Source organism: Rhea americana, unplaced genomic scaffold (genome assembly GCF_003343005.1).
Source record: "Rhea americana isolate MKP2758 unplaced genomic scaffold, rheAme1 scaffold_247, whole genome shotgun sequence".
Lineage (NCBI taxonomy): Eukaryota > Metazoa > Chordata > Aves > Rheiformes > Rheidae > Rhea > Rhea americana.
In genome coordinates, this window is record NW_028186365.1 from 36,527 (window position 1) to 63,482 (window position 26,956).

A 26,956-nucleotide genomic window follows, 5' to 3' on the forward strand; every position below is an offset into this window, starting at 1 on the left:
CTCCCGCTCCCGGCGCGTGCTCAAACCTACCGCCGAAGTGACGGTACCTGGCGAGCGGCCGGGGGCAGCAGGCRCCCGGCGGCGTTTCCCCGCTCGCCCCGGCGCCGTTGGCGGCCCCGCGGTTTCCTCCGCCGGGCGAAGATAAGGGGGGAGCGGCCGGCGCTGGCTTATCGAGAGGGGCAGAGGCTGCCGCTGAGCGGAGCCAGGGCCGGCCGCCCCGTGCGCGGCAGGAATGCGGCTCCGGCGGCCCCGCCGCCCGTCACCTGTCCGAGTCCGTCCTCGCCTCGCTCGCTTATATGGGCACGGCGGAGCGGCTCCGGGTGACGTCGGGGCGCTAAAAACAGCCCCCGGCGCCCYGCGGCCCCTCGCTCGAGCGATGTCCCCCCGGCGGAGCGGYGCGGCGAGCGGCTCGGCGCACCGGAGCCAGCCTTGGATTTATTGCGAGGAAAATTAACCCGGAAACGGATCAGGAGCGCCGTGAGCCGGAGCGTATGCCCCTGGAAAAGCTAGGCATGAGCACCTCGCTGAACTACAAGTCCTTTTCCAAAGAGCAGCAAACCATGGATAACTTGGAGAAACAACTGATTTGCCCTATCTGCTTAGAGATGTTCACGAAGCCTGTGGTCATCCTGCCCTGCCAGCACAACCTGTGCAGAAAATGTGCCAGCGACATTTTCCAGGTAGGTTTATTCCAGCAAAAGCTGCTTCTGTAGGAACAAGCAGCACTTGTTTAAACGAATGCAAAAGCACAATATCACTTGTTTGATTCGATTGCTGTTAATAGCCGGTACGGCTGGGGCTAGTAGTTTAGAGCATAAGCAGAAGTTGCATTTGGGAAATGTCCCTAAGCTCTGGCTTCCTCGGGGTTCGGGCAGGGCTTGCACCGATATAAAATCCTACGCAGCAGCTGAGGAGAAACAGCTGTACACCCGAAGAGGGGAACCAGCCCTTTGTCCCGCATTCCCCAGGCGTTTTTCTGGGGTTTGCTTATTGGAACTACCCTCTCGCTGCACGTATTTATAAAGGGTTTGCTGCACACTTGTTTTTGTTCAGGAGCTTTTGGAAGAGCTGCATGTCTCCAGCATGGCTTGTTGCAGGGCTGTGCGACAGCTTCGGCTCCTTCTTCCATTGCACATTGTGAATGCGCTTTGGATGGCTTGCGCTTGGAGGTGGGGAGAAGAAGGAGGGGAGAGGGACGCTCGCACTGATTGCAGCGGGCATTGGTCTGACGTGAGCCGGATGCTATGGAGGACACCTTGTGCTCAGAGAGTGAAGGCTGCTGTCATAGCACAGTATTTCAGTAAAGTTTTGCTTGGCCTTACTCACCTCTTCTTGTCCTGCTTGGCAAGAACAGGCCTCGAACCCGTACCTGCCAACCAGAGGTGGCACCACGGTGGCTTCGGGAGGTCGCTTCCGCTGTCCTTCCTGCAGACACGAGGTGGTCCTCGACCGGCATGGTGTATACGGGCTGCAGAGGAACCTCCTGGTGGAAAACATCATTGACATATACAAGCAGGAGTCCACAAGGTAACAAGGAAATTTGTACCCTTGAAAGTTGTGCCACAGAAACAGACACAGCTTAGGAGTGATGTCCTTCTGGTTTTTCCATTTGTCAGATGTGAGGYTTATTTAGTTACTTTATTTTTTGGCAGGATGGAAATGCATTCTGCTGCTATGCATGCCTATCTGTTTGCTGTGCAATGAAGTCAGCTTGCACTTATTGAACATAGAAAGCAGTACCCAAATAAGCGTTGAATTTTCCTGTTTCCACTTACGGAAGAGGATTGTGCCATCCTTACCCACATGAGCGGTACTTACACATGCAAGCAAAGCTCTTGAAGTCAGCATAGTTAATCACATAAATAAGGAAAAAATAGCTAGGTTCACATCATTCATTTTATGAACTAGTCGAATGTATCTGTACTTCATCTGTGTGTTCTCATGCTACAGAGGGGAAAAAAGTTTCAAATTTTATCAGAAAATCCTAAGAAACTGATAGAGCAAAAAAGAAGATAGCTGAATTAGACACAGGAGATATCCTGCATCATAATGTAAAATCGTAATTCAGTAAAAAATCCCACTTCTGTCATCTTGGGATGTGACCTCTTGAAATTAAGTCTTATTTAAAACTCCATATAAGAGAAGGAATAGTCAGAAATAATCATATATCCKTGCTGCATGGCAGTGTACAAGAATCCCAGAGCAGAGGAATGGGTTGATCCTGTAAAGTAAGACTGCTCCCAAACACTGATTGCTAAAACTGGTCCCAGGCCACCAAGCAAGCAACTGCCTAACCAAGGGCAAGGGCCTCTCATTGCCAGTGCGGTGCTGTATTGCAAGGTGTTTTGTACACCTTGCCCTGCTTGAAGTAAGACATAACCCCGGTCACGATCCCTGACAGTCTCCCTTCTCCCCCAGTAAGGAGCTGGGTATTGCAGGATAGTGGTGGCAACAGGTTCACTGGAGCAGTTGGACGCAACCGGCCGAGCCTGGCATCCTGTGCAAGGACTTCGGACAGCTTTGGGTGCTCCTACCCCCTTCCCACAGGAAGTCACCGACACAGAGGGTGTTTTGGAGCCCAGCTGTGCCTTTGGCTATTCTTGGCTGTTCGAATCCCCTTGGGTACTGTTGTAGCTGAACACAGATTGGAGCTCCAAAACACGGGAGAGTGTGAAGCTGGCTTAAAATTGTCCTTTCTTTTGCCTTTAGYGCTCTGTGCCAAGGGAAGCTCAGCTACCCCTGTGTCACAGACACCCAAATATTTTAATTAGGAAAATCTCCGAGCAAAAGCTCAGAGCAATGCTGGATTTTGCTTTTGACTAAAGAAGCTTGGTGTATGTGTTTTCATTATCTTTCTTGTTTTTTTTTCCAACTGAGAGTGGTGTTTAACTTAAAAAAAAAAAAAGAGAAAAGAAATATGGCTCCTTTTTTTCCATTTAGTTCATTGACAATCGGCACAAAATTCAGTTACATGGAAACGTGAGAGATCTAGTAGATTAAAAAAAAATCCACTAAAGAAAAATGTAACATGATAAATAAAAGGAAGGGGTAGAAAAAAATATATATGAATGTATCTTTCTAAAGTATTTGTCAAGAAGGTTTGCTTAATCTGCTACAGYGCTTTTTTTACATTAATTATCAGGGTTATGTAGCAGCAGCAATGATAACAGCCGTTATCTGAACTATTTGCCACTTTGTAGGCCTCAGCTGCCTTATCACCTTCTGCCTAGCATTCCTCAGACACCCGTGAGTGTGTGAGCAAGATCTGCCTTTGCTTTATCCTGCATTGCTCCACTGAAACCAGAAAGTCAAGAAAAATCAAGTCTTCCCTGCTTCTTCCTTCTCTACCATTTTCTTTCAAAATGAAGGTTAGGTTTTGGCAGAGGCACATAAGAAGAAGGGTGTGATATAACYTTTGCAGCCTTCTTTCTCTCCAAGATGACCCTCCAAAATAGCAGTTCTTGTGACTTCTGACAGGACCCTCTTCCCCTCTAGTCTTCCTGTAATTCACCATAAATGTGCATGTTAGAAGAATGCCAGCTCCCACTGGCTTTTCACATGAATTTAGGAGAGTAAGGTTAACTCAGGCTTTGTTTCCCATGTAGGCAAAAATATTTTATTTTGAAAATACTGGTCTTAATTTGAGTTTTCTGTTTGAATTAAGGGACTGTTCTTTTAAAAATAAAAGCCAGGGCAGGAGCTCTACCATTGTATTAGGAGGCTCTGCCCAAGCTCTCACATGCAGCCGCTGTTATTACTAACAACCACATCATATGGTCTTTTTCACATTGCTCATCATTTCCAGCCGATGACAACTTAGCTTGCTGCCCAATTTAGAATCTATTAACAACGCAAGGAAAGAAATATTCAAGCAGGACATGGCTGCTACAAAGCTTTACAGGAGAGAAAGCATTGAACCTGGTGGAAATAGGGTTGACTAAAATATTAAACAAGTGTTTGAAAGTCTGTAGGCCACCGATTACCTGAACTTTCTGAGGAACTTCAGAGTGCCTGCTGCTGCTGGGAAAGGATAACTGCAGGAGGCTACAACTTCCAGCAAGCTCTAGCAGCATCTAATGAGCTCTGTCAGCTATTCCTGATCAAAGGGTGCTTTGAGCTTTTGTTCCAGCTGACTCCTAATTAGGGAGGGTCGAGCACCCTCTCTCCCTAGGGAGGCCTATGTAAGTGCCAAGCCCAGACGGCAGGGAACAGATGTGGAACTTTAAGCAGCAGCTTGTGCAGAAACTGTGGTGAGAACAGCATACATGGGCTCTGCAGAGGTGGGGGTGCCCTGTATGGCATGATCCCCTGCAGCAAGGGGATAAACAGGGGGAGACTCCCTGCTACAGGGGACGGAAGCCCCCTTTGCCAACCCAACCTGCTGTCTGTGGAAGTTTTCTGCTTGCTGGGGGCTTGGATCCAGGATGTTATGGAAAGGCTGCTGAGGTTTGCCTGGATCTCTGACTATTACCTCTTACTGCTCTTCCATGTGRGCACTAGCAATAGGTCCAGAGGAGACCTKGAGCATTTCAGATGTGATTATGTGGCTCTGTGGGTGAGGMMMAARMRYRKGGGSSMMAWRKGRKMYYSYSMSWGWGRGRGARWRKSKYKKRGAGRRGWGTRTRKRKWYTSYKSKKSWSMRMAARWKTKTGYRSAKRKKGTKKWSAMMACRSRKWYWMWWTWTATRKSSMYRKGRSWCTCTYYTSYSMSARARAGAKRWGAKMYMCMYSWSMMMRWRKRGSRMAAWRTSTYTWYMMMMASRSKYKYSMSMSYSKSRMRRRSASMKYTWWAMWMKRRGMGMSASWGYSSMGAGRKRKRGGGKGWKRWKRWGMSMCAMWMWMRWGWGRRRRWGKKGKRSMMSRKKKKSSMSMRMAMAMMMCMSMRMRARARASMYYKTRWWMWMMWSWRMASRGSRSARRRRGRSSCMCMCCMMRWGTRTAYACMSSRSAMRRRRRMRCMMMRAGRRSASMRYWWTAKRGGRRRMKCWCAYAYMYYYTCYMSRRRARMRSWGYRSWKKYSYCYYYKYRCACWMWWRYRYRYRSMGYGWGRRGMRMAMASRRRWAWWMWSAGAKMTSYRYMYMSMKSYRCWSKRRWMWCAMARASAYRKKGKGGKRKMKCWCACAMMWSKRGWGTKKTRWWRKRKRKRKAYASRSKCYYYWKRRRRRRKRKGSKSKRRARRSGMGRKGWGRRRWWTYTCYYYTTTKTGWRAMASMRSMSMSARWRYRYRKRGMKCTSYSYCWSRGSRSAKRWKRWKMYMSMKSWGAGMKYWTRKGKSTSKGKKWKMGMGMRSARMAMWAYASRSRMMAYWKTKKTGKGKGTSTSYRCASAKWKYSYSWKMWSRRRRARAAAAWAKAKRWKRYSYYYTYTKKRKAWMWSKRRRARRMSYYWTRTKTKYRSAKRYKSTSYYYWTRKRGRRSWYTWWRMRYRYKSWKRTSWSMKSWRRAGASAMMACASMRSRGSRCASRKRWWMTMWRAKRTSTCTSKRGWGYRYWKWKRWSAMMWYYTYKWSACAMRWGWKMTMKARRWSWSWGWGRRGAKRTGYKCTSYKSKRSMYSWKATWTWYAMAMAMWRWRRRRSWSKKKKKGRRWRTGWRRRKSTYKKRGWGKRGWKYWSWRTMYYSTGWRAAWAKAKMWSRGSRMAAARMRSRRKMWCAMMMYYKKRSWYWWRRRGAGMRSASWYTKKSSYSTKTWKAGAKMTYYTYKKRRRARWMYSMKRKGRKAYASMSCYSKSGMGARRARRMRYMYMSRRGARMMSSKKKKKKTTWKRGSKYWYMYCYYCYMMRMKCWMWAWWAYWYKWSWYYYYMWAMAYWKKKRTAWAMMMMARRKGKSRSRRGAKRTGYRYRKRKRWRMAMRRRGMKCTSKRSAMAWMTSWSAYAWAAARRRRMAYAYAMRAGRRGRRRRMRSRGRSMCMSRRGRRRWRYRCASWSTSWGWSTSYRSAGAKWWWAWWWKRRRARMSMMARMSCMCWYWKAGMKSWRWMTSKKRTRKGRSRCRMAARRSRMMASRRRARRKKTYTMYAMWMDYATMWSMRMRRRRAARARRRSKMKRGRRAMWMTRKGKGYRCWSYKSWRWMYMCASMRCAMRRGSRSAGRSSYYTKTGWSAMARRRSACAMAAAARRSRSAGRKSKCSYYKKKSTYTWYWSKKSTYTYYYYKKKSTYTTWYWSKKSTYYWSARAWMYCMSRKSTCTSWGASMMSAGAGARAAWWTKKRGMRMRRRRRAGWGKSKYTKKKGKRGRRRRAKMWSAKWWKRGRRMAYWTWWAMAMAWWKYRYATAWAWAWRWSTMTRKGSSCYSWKMTSWKRYRCMYSTGWGWGYKSWGMKMKMKSKKKKKKGTKWTWKYRMRRSSMCWCTYWTMTYTKWRARRKSWYRKSRMMMMSRRRARRKKYYMSAGRRSASRRGRRRAWMWMMWSTSWCMCCYVTVTYYWMRARRDRBAMRARARAGRRKMTMKRGRRMWMYASRSSMSWSWSMRYHKYSTYKKKKTYTSKGRRRAKRKDGKRGWRWAWMTYYYYSKRRRMSMYWTYYMMAWRYRYAWARRRSAMRARRRKGWKMWMRARWAKWSWSMRYRKRKWTWTRWRRMRSARAWMWYRYKYKWSMMMMMCSMSASMSYYTTWYAMWRTGWKRWSWMWMWYKKKGKSKSWGRRGAGMGCRSWRWAWRTKKTKTWTMTMKASWYTTKWSACWSTSWYMYMYAWMAMWMTCWYWKWGARRRKGWKRWRAWATRWRMMMSAKAKRKGKRKAKWGWGRKRKAKWKWRMACWSKSKSWGMKMYMMSRSKSWRARRRGWGTRWWMWSAKMWSMRSMRCAMARWSYMMMWSKRGRSSMSWSWSWRKWGYKSTRYMCCMSWGKKSWMWAYWSKGGSSMMWAYWMTWTWWWRTSTYYWYWWWWRWSMYSKRKAWWWKTGYRSAGRSRYMWSMRMRWKTKTRKAKRKKRYAMAAMWSKGRGRRSWSKSKSWKRYRCWSKRKRKKKKTGYKMYMMYWYWSAGRGRGMKCWMRAGRKKKKRGARAWMWSMKVWVASRRRMMYCWYRWRRWKYTSYRMARRGSRMWRTSWMRWSYYSTSYCYSKGGRGRRRWAWMMCCMCACASMRSMRCASRSKSKRGAGMRMMMMSMKMKARARMRSMKYKWSAMRARAARASMYMKWGKKSYYSKKGKRSAMMAMARWGWSMMYAWRMSMSMRSWGYRCMCMYRTGWGMSMMMASMSYCYYSKGSKSYKYTWKRRRMASMRSRGKGWGRGRSAYRWKMTYYTSYKYKKSRCWSWKRWGASMMCAYMTSKRGWGYKSTGKSSMSWKYTSKGSKCYCCMSWGKKSWRWWYTSKGSGYSTCTCWSMKCYMSAGAGAKRKRGMKMYWSKRGMRMRWSYMSMRMARRGSSMYRYRSRGRSWSKRGMRYMTCTCATATGACAAGAGGCTGAGAGAGCTGGGACTGTTTAGCTGGAGAAGAGGAGGCTCAATGGGGATCTTATCAGTGTGTATAAATAGCTAATGGGATGGAGTAGAGTAAAGAAGGCAGTCAGACTCTACTCCACAGTGACCAGTTAAAGGGCAAGAGGCAATGGACACGTATTGAAGTACAGAAATTCCACTTACACATAAAAACTTTTTTTTTTTTTTTTTTTTTTTTTTTTTTTAACTGTGAGGGTGGTTAACCACTGGAACGGGTTGCCCAGAAAAGTTGTGGAGTCTCCGTCCTTGGAGTTATTCAAAATCCAGCTGAATTCAGTCCTCGACAACCTGCTCCAGCTGACCATGCTCTGAGCAGAGGCTTGGGCTGGGTTATCTCCAGTGGTCCCTGCCAACCTCAGTGATCATGCCTGCTTTGTTTTACCCTTTCCCTAGGCATCTCAGAGTGGCACTGCTTAAAAGAGTGCTCTGCCTACTCAGGTTTCTCTGAGCACAGATAGCAGTTGCTTTGCTGAAGACTGAGAGGAAATCTTAGTCATCAAGCTCAGCTCAGTAAGTTTAATTCAAAGCCTAAAAACCTCCTGGGAACAGAAGCAGAACAAAGTCTGCTATTTTTTCTTCCCATTTGTAGATGAAAATGTAACAGGAAGTGTCCTAAAACCCCATAAGACCTCACTACCAAAAACTGTCTGTTCAACTGAGCAGTGACAGATAATAAGTCTAATAAGAAATTTGATTTAAACATGTTTTCATAAGCTTGTTCTTTTTGCCTTGTGCACCRCCACACCCATGCATTACATGATGTGATGGTACCAGGAACAGCTACAGCTATCTCAAGATCCTCAGTAAAACCACTCTTAATATTGGTTTTAGGATTTCAGTAGAGACTTCATACCTTTGTATAATTCTTTCTTTTTTTTTTYYWAAAAAAAATCTAATTAAAGAATTCATCCCTCTGTTTTCTGTCATAAAACCCACTCCTGCAAATCTTACTTGTTAGTTACCTAAGGGATGTAAGCAATAGGGTGGAATAGTTGTAGATTGGTGCAGTTTAAGGCAGACCTGGCCCAAGATGTTGACATACACAATAACGTGCTTTATACAAGATAGTAGTTCCTTATCACCTTGGCGGTGAACCCTTGGAGGCTGGGGAACAAGAGYACAAAGCTATTGGGTCGTTTCAGCTACCTGCAGTTTCTTTGGTCACAGCTACATCTGTGATGAATCTTTTCTTCTGCTGCAGCCATGCAGTCATTTTCCTGCTGGCTGCTCTTCAGCCTTTCATTTTTCATTTCAGAAGCAGCCACCATTTTAATCTTAAGGGTGGTATTTTGACCATGTAAAGGTCAGGAGACTGTAGGGTCTCCTCAGAAGTTAGAGCACATTCTGTGTATTTGAACCAGTATGACAGACTGGGGCCCAGGATCTCCTGCTAAAAATCTTTCCTTTTGCAAAGCCTAGGAAGGAGTTTGTAAATCCATTTGCTTCTAGACTTCTGTCACTGTCTTYAGTGCCTCAACAGTTCAGGGAGTTCTGCCAGGTTTCTTCCAGCTCTTTGAGGTACCTTTGAAGGTTGGCTGCTTCTGGCTGAACTTAACTTGACACCATTGCCTTTTTGCCCTGTGCTATCTGTCTTTCTTGCTAGTGGCACTGGTCCAGTGTCAAATAACATGCTAGTAGTTTCTTGTCTTGTAAATATTTGCAGGAAGTGCAGCTATTTCAGGCTTAATCAATCACTTTGAAGTTCGTTGTCTGTTATTTCTCCAGCATGCCGGTCCTTCCACTAGTGCTCTATAACATGGAAATTTTTGGGGGTGTTTGTCGTCATTCACAAACAGTATAACGTGTTCTTTACAGTGGAGACGCACCTCTTCTAACTAACATTACAATGATGCTGGATTTGAAGCACTGAGTACATTATGTAAATGTGTGCTAGAAATCTAGTCCAAATAACACAGGTTTCCTTCAGAAATGCCCAACTTGTTCTATTATAGTATATTGTACTCTATTGAAGATCACRTATTTTCCTTAGAAGTCCTTTTAATTCCAGTGCCATCTTGAAATTAAAAAATCTGGATAAAAGAGTTGCTTTCTTTGTGGCTTGATATTTTTATGCTCATTTAATTGACTGTTTCTTGATCATTTTTATATTCATTTAATTGATCACATTCCATTTTTAACATCAGAAGAGAAAATCTGTACTCCGTCTTTAAAAGGTAATTGTTATCTCCACTCTACCAAACTGTATGGAGAATTCTACTGTAACATAATATAAAATACTGGTCTTTCACACATGTTTTTAAACTTGTAATGGGATGATTGGTTGCCTCCTTGCTACAGAATTCTGCAGGATGGCTTAAGAAGCATAGAAATGATTTCTGTTTAATTCTGTTAAATTCTCTAGTTTGGAAAATATATTCTATCTAATTGTAAGAAAATATATTTCTACGATGTCATTGYTGCTCTTGCTGCAGGTAAATCATAGTTCTCCTTCTGAACAGTAGCCAAAGGGTATAACATATTATGTTGGAAGGATTTAGCATTGCCACGGTAGGAGCGGTGGCTTTGAACTCTGGAGGCTTGAACTCTGCTAATCCTGTGCAGCAAATSGTGCTTGCCTCACACATGCACGGGGTGCTGAGGTGGGAGCCCAGGCCCAGAGAAGCACCCGCCTGCCTGTGCAGACTGGACCAGAGCTTTCTCTTATGCTGAGCATGCCAGTTAAATAACTTGTTTAAAGGAKGTTCCAGCTGAATTTGTTCCTAAGACAGCAAGGATTGACTTGCATGTGTATGGCTAAATCATTTTGTTAAAATGAAAATCAAAACCGAGCTATAGTCTAGCGGTAGAGCTCCTGGCTCAGCATAGGCAAGGAATCACTCCTGTGCAACCGTATCCTTGGTGGCTGGTAYAACTGAGTTAGCTACTGTTAAAAAGTTTGACACTCTACAAGCTGGAAGTATGCCAGTTGGCTAAAATTATGTGACTCCTTATTTTGGTTGCTGGCCATAAGGACTCAGCCCTGTTTGTTATTGACAGCCCCGAGCTGGAACATACTAAGCACTTTAGCAGGGACCAGAAGTAAGCACATGAAGGTCCATGCTCTCATTTTAAATTAGGGTTCTGCATAAGAGCTTTGCTGGATCAGAGCAAGGATTGAAGATTTCACATGATTAAACCTAAAGCAATTAAATATATTTCCTGATTCATACAGAAGTTAGACCACAAGCTAACTTAAAGTACATAGGTAGACTCAGACCAATCTTAGTGAGGTTACTAATATTTTCAAATATGCATTTAGTCACATTCCCAGGGGGAATCACAGTATGAAGTCATGTTGCCATATTGTCATCACATCCTACTGTGTTGTAATATTTAACCATACCTCTGTTTTGTCTATTTTTTGTCTGTTTTGTCACGCTGTGTGACAGGTCAGTCTGGGACACTGCTAGATATATGTACTCTACACATATATATCTACAGGAACTCTACTGTACATAATGTCATTATGTCATTTCATAATGACACACTAAGTCTGATGAGACACCTCATCAGAAACTTATGACAARGACCAAGTTTGTTTTAAATTTATTTATTTTCTTTTGAAGACCTGAAAGAAAGTGTGACCAGCCAATGTGTGAGGAGCAYGAAGATGAGAAAATTAATATCTATTGTTTGAACTGCGAAATGCCCACCTGCTCCTTGTGCAAAGTCTTTGGTGCCCATAAAGACTGTCAAGTTGCTCCTCTAACAAACATTTACCAGAGACAGAAGGTAAATATCCTTTTGTATCTCATAGTCTTCCCAATGACTTACAGGACTATTCACAGGAAGGTATTCCCATGAGCTTCCTGTGAGTTTCCAGAAGGGCCCTGGGGGGAGGGGGGGGGGGCTTTTCCATTCCTGTTTGTGAGTGAAAGGCTCACAAACCTATAGCAGCTGTCTATTTAGAAACACAGTGAAATATTTTGAGAGAAATCACAGAAAAAGGCATTACAGTGTCCCAATTTGTCATTAGCATAACAAGTAAACATTTTAGGCAGAGGTGTGATGTAAAGATGAGGATCTTCCTTTTGAGGTTCCCAATCTCTTTTTTCCCCAGTGCTTTTAGATTAGAAAAAAATAGATAAATAAAAGTAAGATTTCCAGCACATGCGTTGGGAAAAGAACAGCCSATTACAAATCTTACAAATCAAACAATGTTCTATTAGGCACTTTCCTCTGTAAGCATCCCATTTTTAAGAAATGGGAAGTAAAAAACCTTCTATGCATGTGAATGCAAGCATATTCAATAGCTGGCAGCACAAGATGTACCTAACATCCTGTGCCCTTGCTGTCACCAGTAAAAGACTTGTTTATTTTTAATACAGTATTAATTTAAAACCTGACTCACTGGGTTATCCTCATGAGATAAACAGCTCATTTTTCTGGAGGGCTCCAGTGGGGCAAGCAATCAGACAGGCCAACTTTACAATCTCAGCTTCCAACTTTGTCACACAGCTGCTTGCATGTGTGCAAACTACAAATGAGAAGTCACTTTAGGAAAGTAGTTACAAACATCARTCAAAAAAGGAGGGAGAAGGAGAAGTTTCTTGGATGGAATTCATGCCCCCATCACTCCCTTTCTGTGGAGATTTGCAAGCACTGGTTTCTCTCCCAGCATGTCTGTGGGAAGGGGAAAGTGCGTGTAATGGCACCTTAGTGCCATTACAGGCATCGGTAACCATGCCTGGTGGCTGCCTAGTGAAGTCTTTGTGAGTTTGGAAGATGCTAAGCCCAGCTACCAGACGCTCCTGGAGCAGGGGGGTGTCAACTCAATATGCAAATAATAAACTCAAATAAAGATTTCAAGCTGTCATGCCTAAGACTGAAGAAATAATCCAGAGGCTGAGGGATGTAAAGGATCCTTTACAAATGTTGTCACATCAGCTGAAGGTCACAGACTCTTGCCTCTATAGCTAAATCACTATAGAGTTTACCAAGGGCTCTTGGTCTTCCTCAGCCTCTTCACCAAGTTTACTGAGGACCAGCTTCTCCAGCCCTTTATCTTCAAAGGACATCCCATAATCATTCTCATCCCCACACTCAGACCATTCCCTTCTTCCTCTTGGAACAAGGACTCTCCTTCCTCCAATGCAGAGGCACCTGCTCAYCATTTCCAGCTCTCTCTCTCCCTCCTTTCTCACTCGTTTTCATTTACATCACCCTACAGGGCCCTCCGCATTCCCATCTGGTCTGACCACCGCAAGAAGGTTTTCCTCACTCTGTCTCCACCCCACTCCCCCCAATTTTCTCCCTTGCACCTTCCCCAAGATCCCATAGACCCACTGACYCTCATGGAAGAGGCTCTGTAGTGGCCATGGTCTCTGTGGCTCAGGTAGATGCAGAAACTAAGAAGTCAACCTCTCTGGAGACAAAGTCTTTTTTCTCAACAAACGCACATGGACTATTTTGAGGGTCTTGAAACACAGAGCTTTATACAGAAGCAACTACAAGAATCTCCTGGAGTGAAGTCCTTCCTCCTTTCCAAACCACAGTTTCTTTTCCCTGAGGAGCTTAAAAATGTCAATATTTTCAGCATGTTTCAGGAGAGGAAACAAATGGAGAGGGTAACTTGTGGGGAGGTAAAGCTCTAGTTTGTACTGGGTTCTGTACAGAACAGCTAAGRCAGCTCATTTGGCTACAGCTCACTGTTAGATGTGCCACTCTGCAAAGCAAGAAGGTGGCAGGACTGCTGCCAGCCCATGGCAAGTATTTAATCTCCCACCCAATTGCTCTCCTGTTACTGTCTAGTCTGAACTCAGTGATGGCATTGCGGTCCTGGTGGGGAGCAATGACCGAGTGCAAGGGATAGTCACGCAGTTGGAGGAGACCTGCAAGGTAGTTGAGGTAAGTGTCACAATTTTCAATGCAATTATTTCATTGTGAAATTGCATTTTTTAAACTAAGGATAATGAACTTTCTTTAGCAGACTTCATTTTACCCAAATGAATTCCCAAATCATTTTTCTAAATGATTACCTGTGGCTTTGTACGATGTCAGTTGTACTTCCTCAATCCAAGGATATSTCCTGCTCAGTATCCTGCCTCTTACACTTTCCAGGGACATGTGGTTAAGGACAGAAAATAAGAATAATCTTCATCAGCATGTCTTGCTCAGCATTCTTAGTTGCATGAGACATAAGTGAAGGTATACAACAAAATAYCATCAACTCCCAATTCCTGTAACTTCTCAGATCAGATACTAGAGCTGTAAAAGATCAACATTAGTCTAGAACCTGATCCTGAGAACAGAGCCTTAATCTCAATCACAATATATCTTCCAAATATGTTCATTAACCATGAGTTGAGTTACTCTGCCTTCTACACAAAAGTAGTTTTTTAAATATACTTATGTTGTCCTTTAAGGAGTGTTGTGTTGCTYGCAGGTGGAAAGAGTTGGGTTCTTACTGTGAGTTTGGATTTTCCTGTAAAGGTCTTACTCTGACAGAGCTGGAATTAGTTTTGTGACATTCAATACCAGAAGTGGCTTTCATTTCTTCCAAGAAGTTTGCACCAGCAAAGCAAATAAAAATTTCAGCTCTGGCCAATTTGAGCATCACAGGTTGAAAGGAGCTCATATGGATTGATTTTACGATCACTGTTTGATGAAGCATCTACTGAAGCAATTGCATCCCTCTCAGCCCAATTAGAATTCTATTGACCCTTCAGAGTGAGAGCAGAAAAGAGAAACTGCAGTGAAAAAGAAGTTAATGCAAGATGTATAGATTCTAATTGGTAAGAAAAATTGATTCCACAAGCTAAGTACACAATTGCCCAAGGCTCCTATTTCCTCAGAGCAAGGAAGAACAGAAAGTGTCCAAGTTTGGTTCAAAGAATATAAAACCATTAGCCCAAGTAAATGAGAGAGGGTGGAAGCAGCAAGTCAGAACTTTGTAGTCAGGAAACCTTCATGCTGCAAGGATGAAATCAGCTGCTATCAGGACTTTGCAGACAAAAACAAGCCTTTCAAGTAGGTTGACTACAGAAATTTGAATGATACAAAAGCAAAAGCKTATACTCATTTAAGTTCAACCAGCTGATACAAAAACAAAACTTCAAACATCTAGTCTGAAGTATGGAGAAAACACTGTGCTAAAAATACCTTATTAAATACAACAGAAACTAGCTTCCTCAAATTCCTCCACTCGCGTAGTTGAACCTTTGGMCCCAAGCCTGAAGAAAGCACAACCATTTTACCTTCAGACTTGGTAACAGGCTTTCCACCTTTAAAGTCAGAGATTGCAGAATATAGAATTTACCTTGGTGCTTCCATGTTACATTTCAAGCAAATCGCATTTCCTTCCATACTAGAGCTTTGTCTGCATTGACATCAGTTTGTCCTTGAAGACAAAAAGCTACAGCTGGAGCTGAGGAATGTGCACACCTGGAAATAGCGTTTGTAATCCAGGATTGTCTCTTCTCTCTGCTTAACACTTTGCAGAGAACAATAGAGATCGGCTATAGCAAAAATTACATGATTGCTCTGCTTTTAGCTGCAGTAAGCAGTAGCCTGCAGTTCTATATTTTGCTACCATGCCTATCCAGGCTTTAAAAAAGAGAAAAATAAAAAAATCTCATTAATATCTGCCTATCTTATAGCTAACTTATAACTATAATATGAGAACAAATTCTCATATTACACTGAGAAATAAAAAAGGAATATAAAATGCTAAACACTCAAAAACAGTAACAASTAATTGAATAATATTTAGCCATGTAAAAATGTAGGACTCAAATAATGAAGTAAAAATTACAGTATTTACTTTAAATGCTAATAACATAGGTTAGTTAATACAGATACTTCAGAAAAAGCAATGCAAATCACACTCAGTGAAAAGAACACACTTCTTTCTGCTGTAGCTGTGCTTTAAAAAAATAAACATGCTGAGAATTTTTCACAATGGAAAGACATTTATTTATTAACCTTTTTCATTACTCAGTATCTGATTAGGATAACTCCATCAAGCAGACRCTTAGCATGGGAACACTTTATACAGAAAGAGTATTTCAGAAACATCTAAGCATTTGCATTTAGGAACCTGTTTTGCATCTCACACTTGAAGCTAACAATTCTGTAATATCTGCTGGCAGGAAATATTATATATTAGAGCCTAGAGATAGAGAAGGGCACTTTGCCAACTCTCTCTCTTCCTCCTCCATCACCTGTCTTATATCAAATGGCAAAGATAGCACACACCTGTCCTGAAATTAAGGTTGTTTTACGAGTGATCTGAATGGCACTTCAGAGGAGATCACTGCAGATCTGAGGAGGTCGCTGCAGATCAAAACAAAGAGGAGTCTGGAAGAAGAGGAAGGGCAAGATATCCTAGGAGAAAGCTATGAAAGGAGTGAAAGAGAAGAGAAAGGCTATTTGAGGAGTGCATGACACCCAGGAACCACAGCTCACCTTGTTGCAAAGTTTTCTTACCCCTACCCTATAATTCACTGATCCTTCATTTTAACCTTATTTTTAACATCTCCATGGATGCTGAGTGGGCCTCCTTTGACACTTGTCTGCTGTGCAGGTAGGGGCAGACCTTGGTTGAAGCACGCATAGCACAAGGATCTTTTTAGTGATTCCTGTCTCATAACCAGGCAGGTGTACTTGTATTTGTATTTGTAACATCCCCGTTGTCCTGATGGCTTCAGTCAGCTCATCYACCCTACAACCAAGCCACGGCTCTGTTTCCCCTTACTGCAGGCCTCAGGCAGGGAGGTGTTGCAGGGAGCGGGTGCTTACAGCAACCCTGGCCCCCTCCCAGCCAGCAAGCACATAAATAATAAAGTCTGGCTGCATCGCCCTGTATCCTTCCCACCTCACCATCACTGTTGCTGCCTCCGTCCYAGCAGCAGACCTAAGCAGCAGGGAAAATACAGAGGAATTTCTGGGAAGCACAAAAGACCTCAGGAGGGCAGGACTTTYTCTGAACCTTCCTTGGCCTCTCATGAGTTTTAAATTAGGGGTGCCTGTTTAGTGTAGTCTTCCTCATTCGGAAGCAGAGGTGGATACTTGAACTGATGCAAAAGGATCTGTATTTGGTCCCCTTGCCTTTATGAACATAAAATGTGATTTTTGGCATATGTCCATCTTCAAAGGCAYCCTTTGAAACGATACAGAGCAGACTGTCATCATCCTCAGGAAAGAGCTCTGGCTGAAAGTCAAGAAAAAAGTGGAATTCTCTGTCCAAATGGTACTAGCAATAATCAGTCATAACAGTTCCAAAAGTAYTGTGGGCCGGTTAATAATCCTGCGCTGCCAGGATCTCAGCTTTATGCCTCAAGGGCTGAAGATGAGGAATTGATTCAGCCTCAGTTCCTGAGAAAGAGATTAAAATAATCACCATCATCCACTGCGAGATAACCACAGTAAGGACAGTACAGCGTCCAGAAATATGGCCTTTCCCCCACCATGTGCCCTGGGGCACACAGATGACTCAAATACTTCTGCTTGGAAGACCTCAGACATTATAGATAACCAATCTCCGCTCTCATCCCGGTATACCTGTGCTCTCGTTAGAGAGAGCTCAGTGAAGCAGTCATCAGACCCATCTTCCCTACTCAGTGAAAGTGCGGTGTGGTCTGGGTAGAAGTACAGCAGCGGTGTTTCAAAAAAAGGTGCAAAAATTAGAACCAGAAAATAGGCTTTGAATTTGACTTCTCCTCATCTTCATCCTTTCGTCATACCCAAAAACATACCATTTATTTTCAAGGCACCTCTACCTCATTCAGTGCAYGGTAACACTAATATAGTGGACGCTTACTGCCAAAATAGAGTCTAAGAGCACTTAAGTGAAAACCAGGCCTAACCAAGACAGTTTTAGGTTCTTTGATAGCGGGGAAAAAAAAAAGTATTCCAGAACGGATTTGAGATGATCTTTCCTTTAAAGACTATTATATTCATGCAAATGAATCCAGTTGCTAATATAGCACTTTTTTTTTTTTTTTAACTTTTCCTGATGACTTTTAAGTATCACTATAGACATCACRGATACTTTTCACAGACTGACAAGTTACACAATAACCTGTCTGGAGGATATCAGTGGGTTGGAATCAGTAGTTTGAAAACAGTTTTAAAACTTTTCTTCTGATAGCTCGAACTTTGAAAATTATAGAAGTCTCTGGGGTCATTCAGAATCCTTTGCGCTGTTCAGAAAGAGGAATTTCTTTGATGAAAATGCTTCCAAGTAACTGTAAAAATAGAAACTCTTTTAAGAACATAACATGTTTAATATAAACCAAATGATTCACAGGAATGCTGCAGACGACAGAAAGAGCAGCTGTGTGAAAAATTTGATTATCTCTATTCTGTACTGGAAGAAAGAAAAAATGAGATGACACAAATAATCACTAGAACCCAAGAGGAGAAACTGCAACATGTCCGCTCCCTGATGAAGAAGTACGCGGATCATTTGGAGGCTGTGTCAAAGCTAGTTGAATCAGGAATYCAGTTCATGGAAGAGCCAGAAATGGCTGTGTTTTTGCAGGTATGAAGTTTATAAATAGAGATAGAAAGGGAGTGATGGTTTTATTTAAGTACTATTTAAGCATTTCTTGATTTTAGGCACATTCAGAGTATGATCTCTTTGGATGAACATTTATACAAACTCATTTTTTTAAACACTTGCATCAGAACAGACAAATGACTAGCCCTTTTGTGAATAATATCAAATCCAGGAGTGTAAGTATTTGCTATTTGCACCAAAATATACTATTCTGTGTATAAGTTTCTAGCTGTCCAAAGAAGAAGCAGAAATTGTAGTATTTTCAATTGTATTTCTATTGTCCCACCACTGTCATATATGTATATATGGATTCCTGTGAGTTATAATTTTCATTTGCATATTGAAAAAATTCTTAACTTTCAAAGAATTAAATACATATTTGCCAAGTCACATTTTTACACCTTTACTTCAACACYTTTCTGTTTTCTTCCTATAAACTTAGAACTGCTGATTAGGAAATCATTAATTAGCAGCCTATCCACTGAATTTATTGGTGTAGAATTTCTGTCCTGTGGTGTTATAGTTCATCTATATTAAAGATTGAAAAAGTCTTCTCTACAAAAAAAACGTGCTTTTATCAATGAACTGATAAAACTTAGCCTTTGAAGAAAGCAGAATTTTTTCTAGGCAAATAAAATTTTGTAGCTCCAAAAGTGTWCCCCGATGGATATTCAAAGATAGTTCTAGTGACTAGAGATGGTAACAGAACGATTTTTTTTGCTACAAACTCAAAAAGACAAAAAAGTTTGCATTTACCCTTTTGTAAAAATCGTTTGTCTTTCCCATCATATTCACATTTTAATTAAAACYGTTCAACAAACTAAAAGGTTTACTCAGATGTATACTCATTACTGATGAAATAAGATTTCATTCATAGATCTCATGATTGACTTTTATGAGATCCGTATTAATAAATTTAGAGACGGCTTGTGTAAGAATTAGATCACAGTGCATAAAATCTCTGAAAAAAWTGAACCATTTATGAAGTCAGTTATTTCCTTTTTGTTTCCACAGAATGCCAAAACATTGCTACAAAAGTAAGTATTTAAACTTGAGAGATAAAGTATATATTTGATCTTTATAAATTGCAAATTTATCTGCAAAGCCAAATGCAAATGACTAATATCTCATTTTAGAATAACTGAAGCATCTAAAGGATTTCAAATGGAAAAAATAGAGGATGGCTATGAAATTATGAACCAATTCACAGTGAACCTCAGTAGAGAAGAAAAAATACTAAGAGAAATTGACTTTGACAGAGGTATGTCATTTTTTTCACCTTAACTCCTTTCTTAAATTGCAGCTGTGTATAATTTGCATGCTGATATTGATATCCCCCTCTATCCCAAGGTGTAACTAGACCATTTTGTATCAATTATATTCAACAGCAAAAATCCATCATAGTTAAAAAAACAAGTAATCTATTGACACCATTAATTTTACCTTTTATGTAGCCTTAAGCCTTTCCAAAGAGCATGATCTTTACCAACTCCTCAAGGAAACAGGAACCACCCCACACTTGTGGTGAGGGGACCAGAAAAGTAAGCTTTTATCTCAGTCTATAAAGTACTTTTCCCGTCCAGCTGGTGCCATTATTTTACGGCATGGCAGCTATAGAAGCCGTTGAAGAAACAGAATACTTACTGCTTAAAGAAGTGTTTATGAAAGATAGTCTTTTTTTGTATTAATAGAGACATGTAACRGAAATCTAATTGAAATTCAAGATCAAAGAACTATGAAGGGAATCAAACAGTGTCRTCTTCTTTCATGCATTTAATTTCTTTTACCGTGTCATTTGTATGCTTGTCTATGTAATAATGCAACTTTGTTATTCCRTGTTTACTGAAGTAGCCTGAAATCTAGGTTCATCTATGCCTTATCATAGAGAATATGCCACAAGAMATTAGTGGATGTAAATATTTCAGAAAATTGGATCTTTACTATTAGAAGGCAGCAGTTATAGTCATCTGGCCAGCTCTAATTTACTTTCTAGCACTGAGTTCTACTGATACATTTATATTTACCTTCATTAGCCCAATTATGTCTCATATGGATGCACGGGACTCAGTCCACTGGCATTCAACAYATGATCCCCAGCCATGACTTATATTAGCTTTAGAGCATGTACCTAACAGAGGTAGATCTTGGTCTGTGAGCTGGGGTCCATGCACCAGCTGTACTTGGCACATGAGTCCATATAGCAGGACAAAAGCAGTGGCACCAGTCAGGAGCAGAGGAGCAGGTGCCTTTAGACAGGACCGTGAAACTCAAGGGATTTGTCCTAGGAGAGGCAGTCACTAGTCCCAGCCTTGCACCCTGTTTGTCCCTATGATCAGCCACCTCTGCCACTTCGCTGCCACACCTGCACATCTGCCAAGACCATGAGCCAGTGCACGGGACACGCACTTCGACCGTGTGATCGGAAGTGTGACACCCATCTCCTGTGGACGAGGCATTAGTAAGGCGTATGCAATGGGGCRTCTGACCCTACGTTTGAAATTACAGCCAATGAGCTCTTCCGCGTTCAGGGGACTTGGAAGCTGATTTTCGGTACTCTACTTATAGGAGTATATTTGCCTACAGAAACATTTCTCCGTTATGAAGGCGTCATTGAATTTGCAGATCTGTGTTCCTTCTATGTATTCAGGCAGAGCAGTGAACCATAGAACTCTCACAACCTGTTCAAGATACACAGTCATTTTGGAGCTTGGATTAATGCATCCATCTATGTTTATTTTTCTGAAGTACTAGGATGGCTCTGAACAACATCTGATATTTGTGAGGATGAATAACRTGATTATGCAAAACAAAATGCCTTGTTAGGGGGCTCTCCCTGAGAACGAGTCTGCCCATGAATGCTAACAATGTAATGTGTTACATGATGCTAAAGCTATGGTTTGAAAAGCTTTGACAGTCTAGTTTTAAGGAGGTTTACCCCAAATCTCCACAGGCAGTTATTGCAAAGAACTGACCTGGTAAAGATTTACTTCGATGGTTCAACCATGTTTAAATTAATAGATAAATAAAATTGCAAAAGRGACTTTTTTTTCCTGACAGATTTTGCTAGACCAGTATTCTCTCACCAAAGAGTGCAACTCCATGCTGCAAATCCCTCATGGGGGTAATTGCATTAACACGATTTTCTGTCCCCTTTCCTATGGAAAGGGCTAGTTTAAGATCAAAAAAAAAAAAAAAAAAAAAAAAAAAAAAGTGTATATTTAGCCTAATTGTTTCACAGATCAGATGCAAAGTGCCCAGGCTATTCAAAAGCTGCTGAACTGGTACAGCTGAGGTGCTAGTGGGATCTGGAAAGGGGCGAGGATGGACATCTGGAGGGATACAGCAATAGGAGCAGCAACATCTTAAGCTCTTGCTAGAGGCTTGTAATACAGGGTAAAACTCTACCTCATGCCAAATCAGGTRACATCTGCCTTTGCACAGCTGATACTGAAGCGTGAAGCCTGTGTAAATGCAGTTTAGTGCAGTGGCTAACTCAGTATAAGGATGACTATGTGCTCACACCTACCCTGGGTCACGCTGGCGTTGCCAGGAGGGCCACCAGTGTCCACATCGGGGCACTGCCTGAAGTTCTGCTACCCAGGCCCTGCATGCTGGGGAGGCGGGAGAGGATTTGTGCTGCTCTGCTGGGGCTTTCTGGAGCCAGTTAACTCAGCAGAGAGCACGACCACTGCAAGGACACCACGGCTGGCAGCATGGCCACAATGCCCAGCGCTGACGTGCAGGAGCAGATTGACGTGCAGGAGCAGATTCCTCACCGCTGGCCTCTCCCCAGCGTGCATCCCCTGCCCCCCTCAGCACGGCCCAGCCTTTTCTGAGCAAAGCAAAACCTGTGTTTTCATTCAGGAAAAACCCTCAGCCAGATGATGAGTAGCTTTGCCATGCAACTGTAAATGTTTTTTTATTGCATAAGGGCTATAGCCACCTTCATGTGGTCCTTTTATGCCTGTCCTGTTAGAGGAGGAGGGYGAAGAGGAAGAGGAGGAGACAGTGGATGGTGAAGATCTGGATGAAGTCCACACAGAGTCATCAGGCGAGGAGGAGCAGGAGGAGGAAGAGGAAGGAGCTGAAAGAGCATCAYGGCCGTCTCAGCAGGACCTCGAAGCACCGAGTGCAGTCAGGGCTCCTCCGGCTGAACCAGCCCCACCGCTGCTGCCCGCCACCCCAGCTGGCCAGGTAACCCCCCCCAGGCATCCTCTGCCCTGCCACCTCTGCTGAGCACCACCCTGCACCAGGGTCACGGCTAAGGGAGTGGAGACACTGCAGGACAGAGATGCCTTTTGCCCTTTTACATATATATCCACAGCTGTACCTGGGCCCTCAACCAGCACATATATCGATCGATAGGCAAAAATAACAGTGTTACATAAATCAAAATATATATGGGATGCATAAGATATAAATAAAAGAAATTTAATTGGGGATTTAAACACATTACAATGGATGTTCTGCTTGGTGTGTAACATGATTTAACTCAGACTAACTGATACAAATAAGACGGTTGTTAAAGTATTTATATTAAGAGAGTTTGGCATTCCTGCTAGGTTTAGTGAGCCTCCCACCACCCATTTTTAGATCATACTTCTAATCTGCTTTCTGCAAACAGCATTTTCCTTCTTCTGGTCTGGTCATCCTTAGGGTTATCATCTAGGAGTCCACAYGCCAAACCGAAGAGGAAACTGCCCTTAACCTAACAGTGTTACAACCTAGCAGCAAACAGATTCAGGGTGTCAAATCTCTTAATAATTTAGGATGGCACTTTTTCTTAAGGAATGCCATTAGCATGAAACAGTAATTGCCACATAGTCTAAATGATCTGCATAAAAAAGATCTTGTTTTGTATGCTACTTCAGTTGCCCRTAGATACAATTAACTTAGCAACTTGCCCTCTTACGCAACTTATCCAGTGCAGTTGCTGAGTGGGTAAAAGCTGCTGTTACGATATTTGAAGAGGACAGTGTGAAAACAAGAAAATAAGTAATAAGTCTTTGCCTATAGCAAGCCCCCCACATAACACATGGAAAAATAAGTAGTCTAGACTCATTCTTGCTTTCGTTTAAGAACATGCATGAGTTTGCACCTCATGAGTTGTGTGAAGATGCCCTTAAATCAGCTTTGATTKATTTAACCAAAGTTTGTCATTTGGGAGATTTGTACAGATTTAACTAAACTTATGTAGCATAGTCAATGTAGTTTTAAATGTAATCATGATGTAAACAAGATGCCTAAGGAAACTGCAAGTCCCTCATTTCTAGGGCTAACACAGAAAAGGGATGGCATGCTGCTATAGCAATCATAAAACACCGCTGTGAGCTAGCTAGACTGGCATGAGGGGAATGCAGCACGTGGGATACTTCCAGTGCAGTTTTTGCCTTCTGGTGTAAGGAAGGCAAAACAGAAAAGCAGTGGTGCAGCAGGTAGTGCGGGGCAAGCCCCAAGAGCTCGATGCAAGCAGAGGGGGTGCCATGCTGCCAGCTGCTTCTCTTCCTAGCTACATGCAACCGTGCTTGGGGTACCATGCTGATAGGAAGKCTAGTGGGCAACTATTTCTCTCCAGTGGCTGTATGTTCTCCTTCTTGTGACTGCCCGCATCAACAGACTCATTGGTAGATKCCTTATTCTTAGCTTAAGCCAAAATCCAGCAAACCATTCAAAGGACTTCCCAGGCCTGGTACCTACACTTGTTTTTCATGTCTAGTGCCAGTTCCTGAGGCTCTTTTGCAGGGTTTATTATATTCTTAGGATTGAATTGGGAGTTTATCTGCTTATGAGCTGAAATTAAGTAAATAACTAAGAATCTCTAATTTGGCAGGCAGCTATATCCCCTTACTGGACAGTCACTAGGCAAAATTATTAAAACACAGAGCTTTATCCTCCTCCTGGGTCAGTTTTTACAACAGTGTGGCTCAGCCAACTTCTGTGGAGTTATTACTGAGTTAGAAATGGGATTAAAATGAGGCCTAAAGTGTATAAATTAATTAAGGGATCACTTGCTCACTCCTTTCTCACTCTGTGTCCCCTTCCCAGCTAATTCTACCCTCCTATTTTCATTGTTGGTAACTTATTTTCTTTTCTATGCCTGTGCTATTCAAATTATAGATGCYTTTACTCTGCCGAAAGAAGATTATACTTCTTTCAGACCCTACATTAGAACAAATATATTCCTTGCAGTGCAATCTAACAAACATGGCATGCAGAGAAATGTGGCTACCGCAGGAAGGTAATGTGGTGCCCTCTGCTTCTTCTTTTTATCTGTCCTGATTAAGGATGAGGTTGTGACACCAAGTGGCTCTCAGCAGACTGCAGAGTCTGACAGTCCAGTGTCATCCACAGCAGAAACCGCCGATCCCTTGTTTTACCCTAGCTGGTATAAGGCTCAGTCGCGGCAATCAAGCAGTCCRAGCTCAACCCCAGTGAGCGGGTTGGGAAAAGTAGGGCCTCCTGTTTCACTGGAAACAAGTACACCGAAGGCAGAAGCCCCGGAGGTGGCCGCCRTCAAGGAGAGCACAGCGGGGAGTGGTAAGGAAGGTAATACCACCGCGGCAACGTCCAAGGTCAGTGCCACTGAGCTCACGCCAGAGGGGGGTGATGTGCAGCAAGGGGGGAAAAGCAGCAGTTCAGAATAAAGAGGGTTAATTTTCCACTGCATGTTAAATAATAATAATAATAATAACCTCAGAAATACGGGAAGAGCTTAAATTGTCATCTCAGCAAACCTCTTGGATTTACAAGAGATCAGAAGATGCGACAGGCTAACTATTCAGCTTCAGCGTAGCACATGGACAGTTGCTTGTGCTTAGCTTAACTGCTAGTGCATCTAACTTGGGTGAGCCACTATCTGAGTTAGCTGCCAGGGAGGCTGGCAGTGCCTCTGCTCATTGGGTATTTGCATGTATTAGTAGTAGACGAACCCTGTGCATGAGGCTGTTTCCATTGCCGGTTGAAAGCCCGTGTGCATCACATACGGTTCTGCACCCACTAGGGACGCAGCTGTGGCTTTGCCTTGCCTTTCGCAGCTCCGCAGCAGTSCGTGGGTGTACATTTTTTCCGTGCACACCCTGAGCGATGAAACTACCTGGTGCTTTTTTGCATGTTTGATTGCTGCTCAGAAGGCAAGGTGTGATTTCCTGGGTTCAGATCTGTTGCAAAGCGCTTCCTCCAAGGCTTCTTGGGACATGAAGAGTTTGGGAAAGAAGAGCAGGAACATAATATCCTCTGGTTCTGTGTTAGATTACCAGCAGCATGACTGGATAATAGAAGCTAATTTGTTGGGGCTTGGGGGGGTTCCCCTTAAAATGATACTGTTGGAATAGGTATAACCTGACTTTGAAAGTTTTCTATTCTGCATAAGTGTAAAATTCTACACAGGCCAAAGACTCAAGAAATAGAGCTGAGAGTGTGTGAAATACTTGCACAATTCACCTGCTCCTGCGCTAGTGTGTGACAATGAGGTAGCCCATAAGCAACACTAATTAAATTAGATTGTCTTGATTTATAGATACCAAACTTAAGCTGCGTGGTTTAAAGAAGCAATTACCTGTSTATATGTGGCAGGAGGAGAATGTGTATGTATATGTGAAAAAGCACAAATGGGTTTTAAATATTTAGTGCTTTTTCCTTAAAAGTTGTAGTTGGCAGTTTAGCATACATAAGCAACCCTACAATAATAAACCATCATGTGAAGGGCAAAAGAGAGAAGAAGGACTTCCTACAGATGCGATAAATATACAATATATATTAATTCAGTGGCATTTTAATTTGGTATAAGGATTCTCGTTGACTTCAGTCTTAATGAAACAAAATTTGACCCACAAGTTTCAGTRGTCATTTTTCAAGTCAAGATTGATTTGGACACAAGAGTGGGATAAAAAGAATGTATTTAAAAATCATCAAATCTGATATGACCATGTTTTCTTAAGTATATTTCAAATAAGCTGGCAAAAATGGTTAAGTTCAAAATGAAATTTGTCACTGCAGTTTCTTCATAACACTTCCAYTAAAGAAAAGGTTTTAGCTACCTCAGCCAGGTAAAATCCTCATGGACTTAAATTCCTGGGAGTTTTCCTGACTGTGGTATGCTGCTTTGGGTTCTAATTTATCAGTAATAGGTAAAAGAGCAAAACTAGTATTTGTTGTGACCAAGTTTCTGTAAAACTACTGCAATGGTTTTCAAGCAGGTCAAAGAGGTCTGGAGCCCAGCTTTCTGCATAATCAAGTATCGGGAGTAAAAATAGTCCAGTGGGAAAGATATCAGTTCCTGTTGTCTTGTGACTTTGTAGGTTTTGATATTTTCCAGAATCATGAGTGATGTTGACATTTGGGAAGGAGGAGTGTGCTGAGAAGAGGAGGACATAGTTCTGGGAATAGGAGGAAGAAAAAGTAAGAGTGAAAAACTGACAGTGGGGCTGAGACGGGGAAGGAATAGGAAACCATAGGGAGCAGAAGGTGCCAAATGTACTGAAGGAACAGAAGAACCAGTGTGCCCAAGCTAGGAAGGGTAGCAGGGTGATGCCACAGGCAAAGTGTCACAGATCTGAGCTGGAATGTGGTGCAGCGTTTAGGTCTCTGAGTGGCCTCTAGCATGTGGCATCATTTTCACGTATGTGAACTTCAACCTTGGGGTTTTTTTCTGCATGTGATTTTTTTTTACACAACCTCATCTCAACAGCCCTACTTACTTATTTTTCAAAAATCTTGACTGATGTTCCTTATACCCCTGTTTTTACTCCCTTACTCCAGTTAAAAAATATCATGGGAAAAAAATGGAAAAGTGCTGTGGAAAAAGAGCTTTTTCACTAAACTTAGTGACTATGGTTCATCTTATGACAACATTGGTGAAGCATTCTTCTTATTTTCTCACAGGGGTTAGCATTCTGCATATCACTTTTGGCATTTCTTATCATACTACATCATCTTTGGATTCTGATTCAATACATGATTTGTACTTTCATGGGTAGGAAATGTTTTATTTTACCATTAACTAACAGTACAAGTAGTGTCTCTG

The 26,956-nt window shown here is 42.3% G+C and overlaps 1 protein-coding gene across 3 annotated transcripts in view; it reads left to right on the plus strand.

Annotated features, from left to right (window-relative positions):
• The first annotated feature begins 233 nt into the window (after positions 1 to 233).
• Positions 234 to 26,956, plus strand: part of TRIM55 (tripartite motif containing 55) — a 44,048-nt gene continuing 17,325 nt past the window's right edge. The window contains exons 1-10 of one of the 3 annotated variants that reach the window (XM_085306755.1): positions 234 to 680; positions 1,355 to 1,527; positions 11,000 to 11,165; positions 13,185 to 13,280; positions 17,683 to 17,916; positions 18,949 to 18,971; positions 19,071 to 19,195; positions 21,911 to 22,128; positions 24,219 to 24,506; positions 26,815 to 26,905. In XM_085306755.1, coding sequence (XP_085162881.1) covers positions 492 to 680; positions 1,355 to 1,527; positions 11,000 to 11,165; positions 13,185 to 13,280; positions 17,683 to 17,916; positions 18,949 to 18,971; positions 19,071 to 19,195; positions 21,911 to 22,128; positions 24,219 to 24,506; positions 26,815 to 26,905 — 1,603 coding nt within the window. In that variant the 5' untranslated portion in view covers positions 234 to 491. The remainder of the gene's footprint in view (positions 681 to 1,354; positions 1,528 to 10,999; positions 11,166 to 13,184; positions 13,281 to 17,682; positions 17,917 to 18,948; positions 18,972 to 19,070; positions 19,196 to 21,910; positions 22,129 to 24,218; positions 24,507 to 26,814; positions 26,906 to 26,956) is intronic. The other 2 variants (XM_085306754.1, XM_085306756.1) reach the window with 2 other exon arrangements.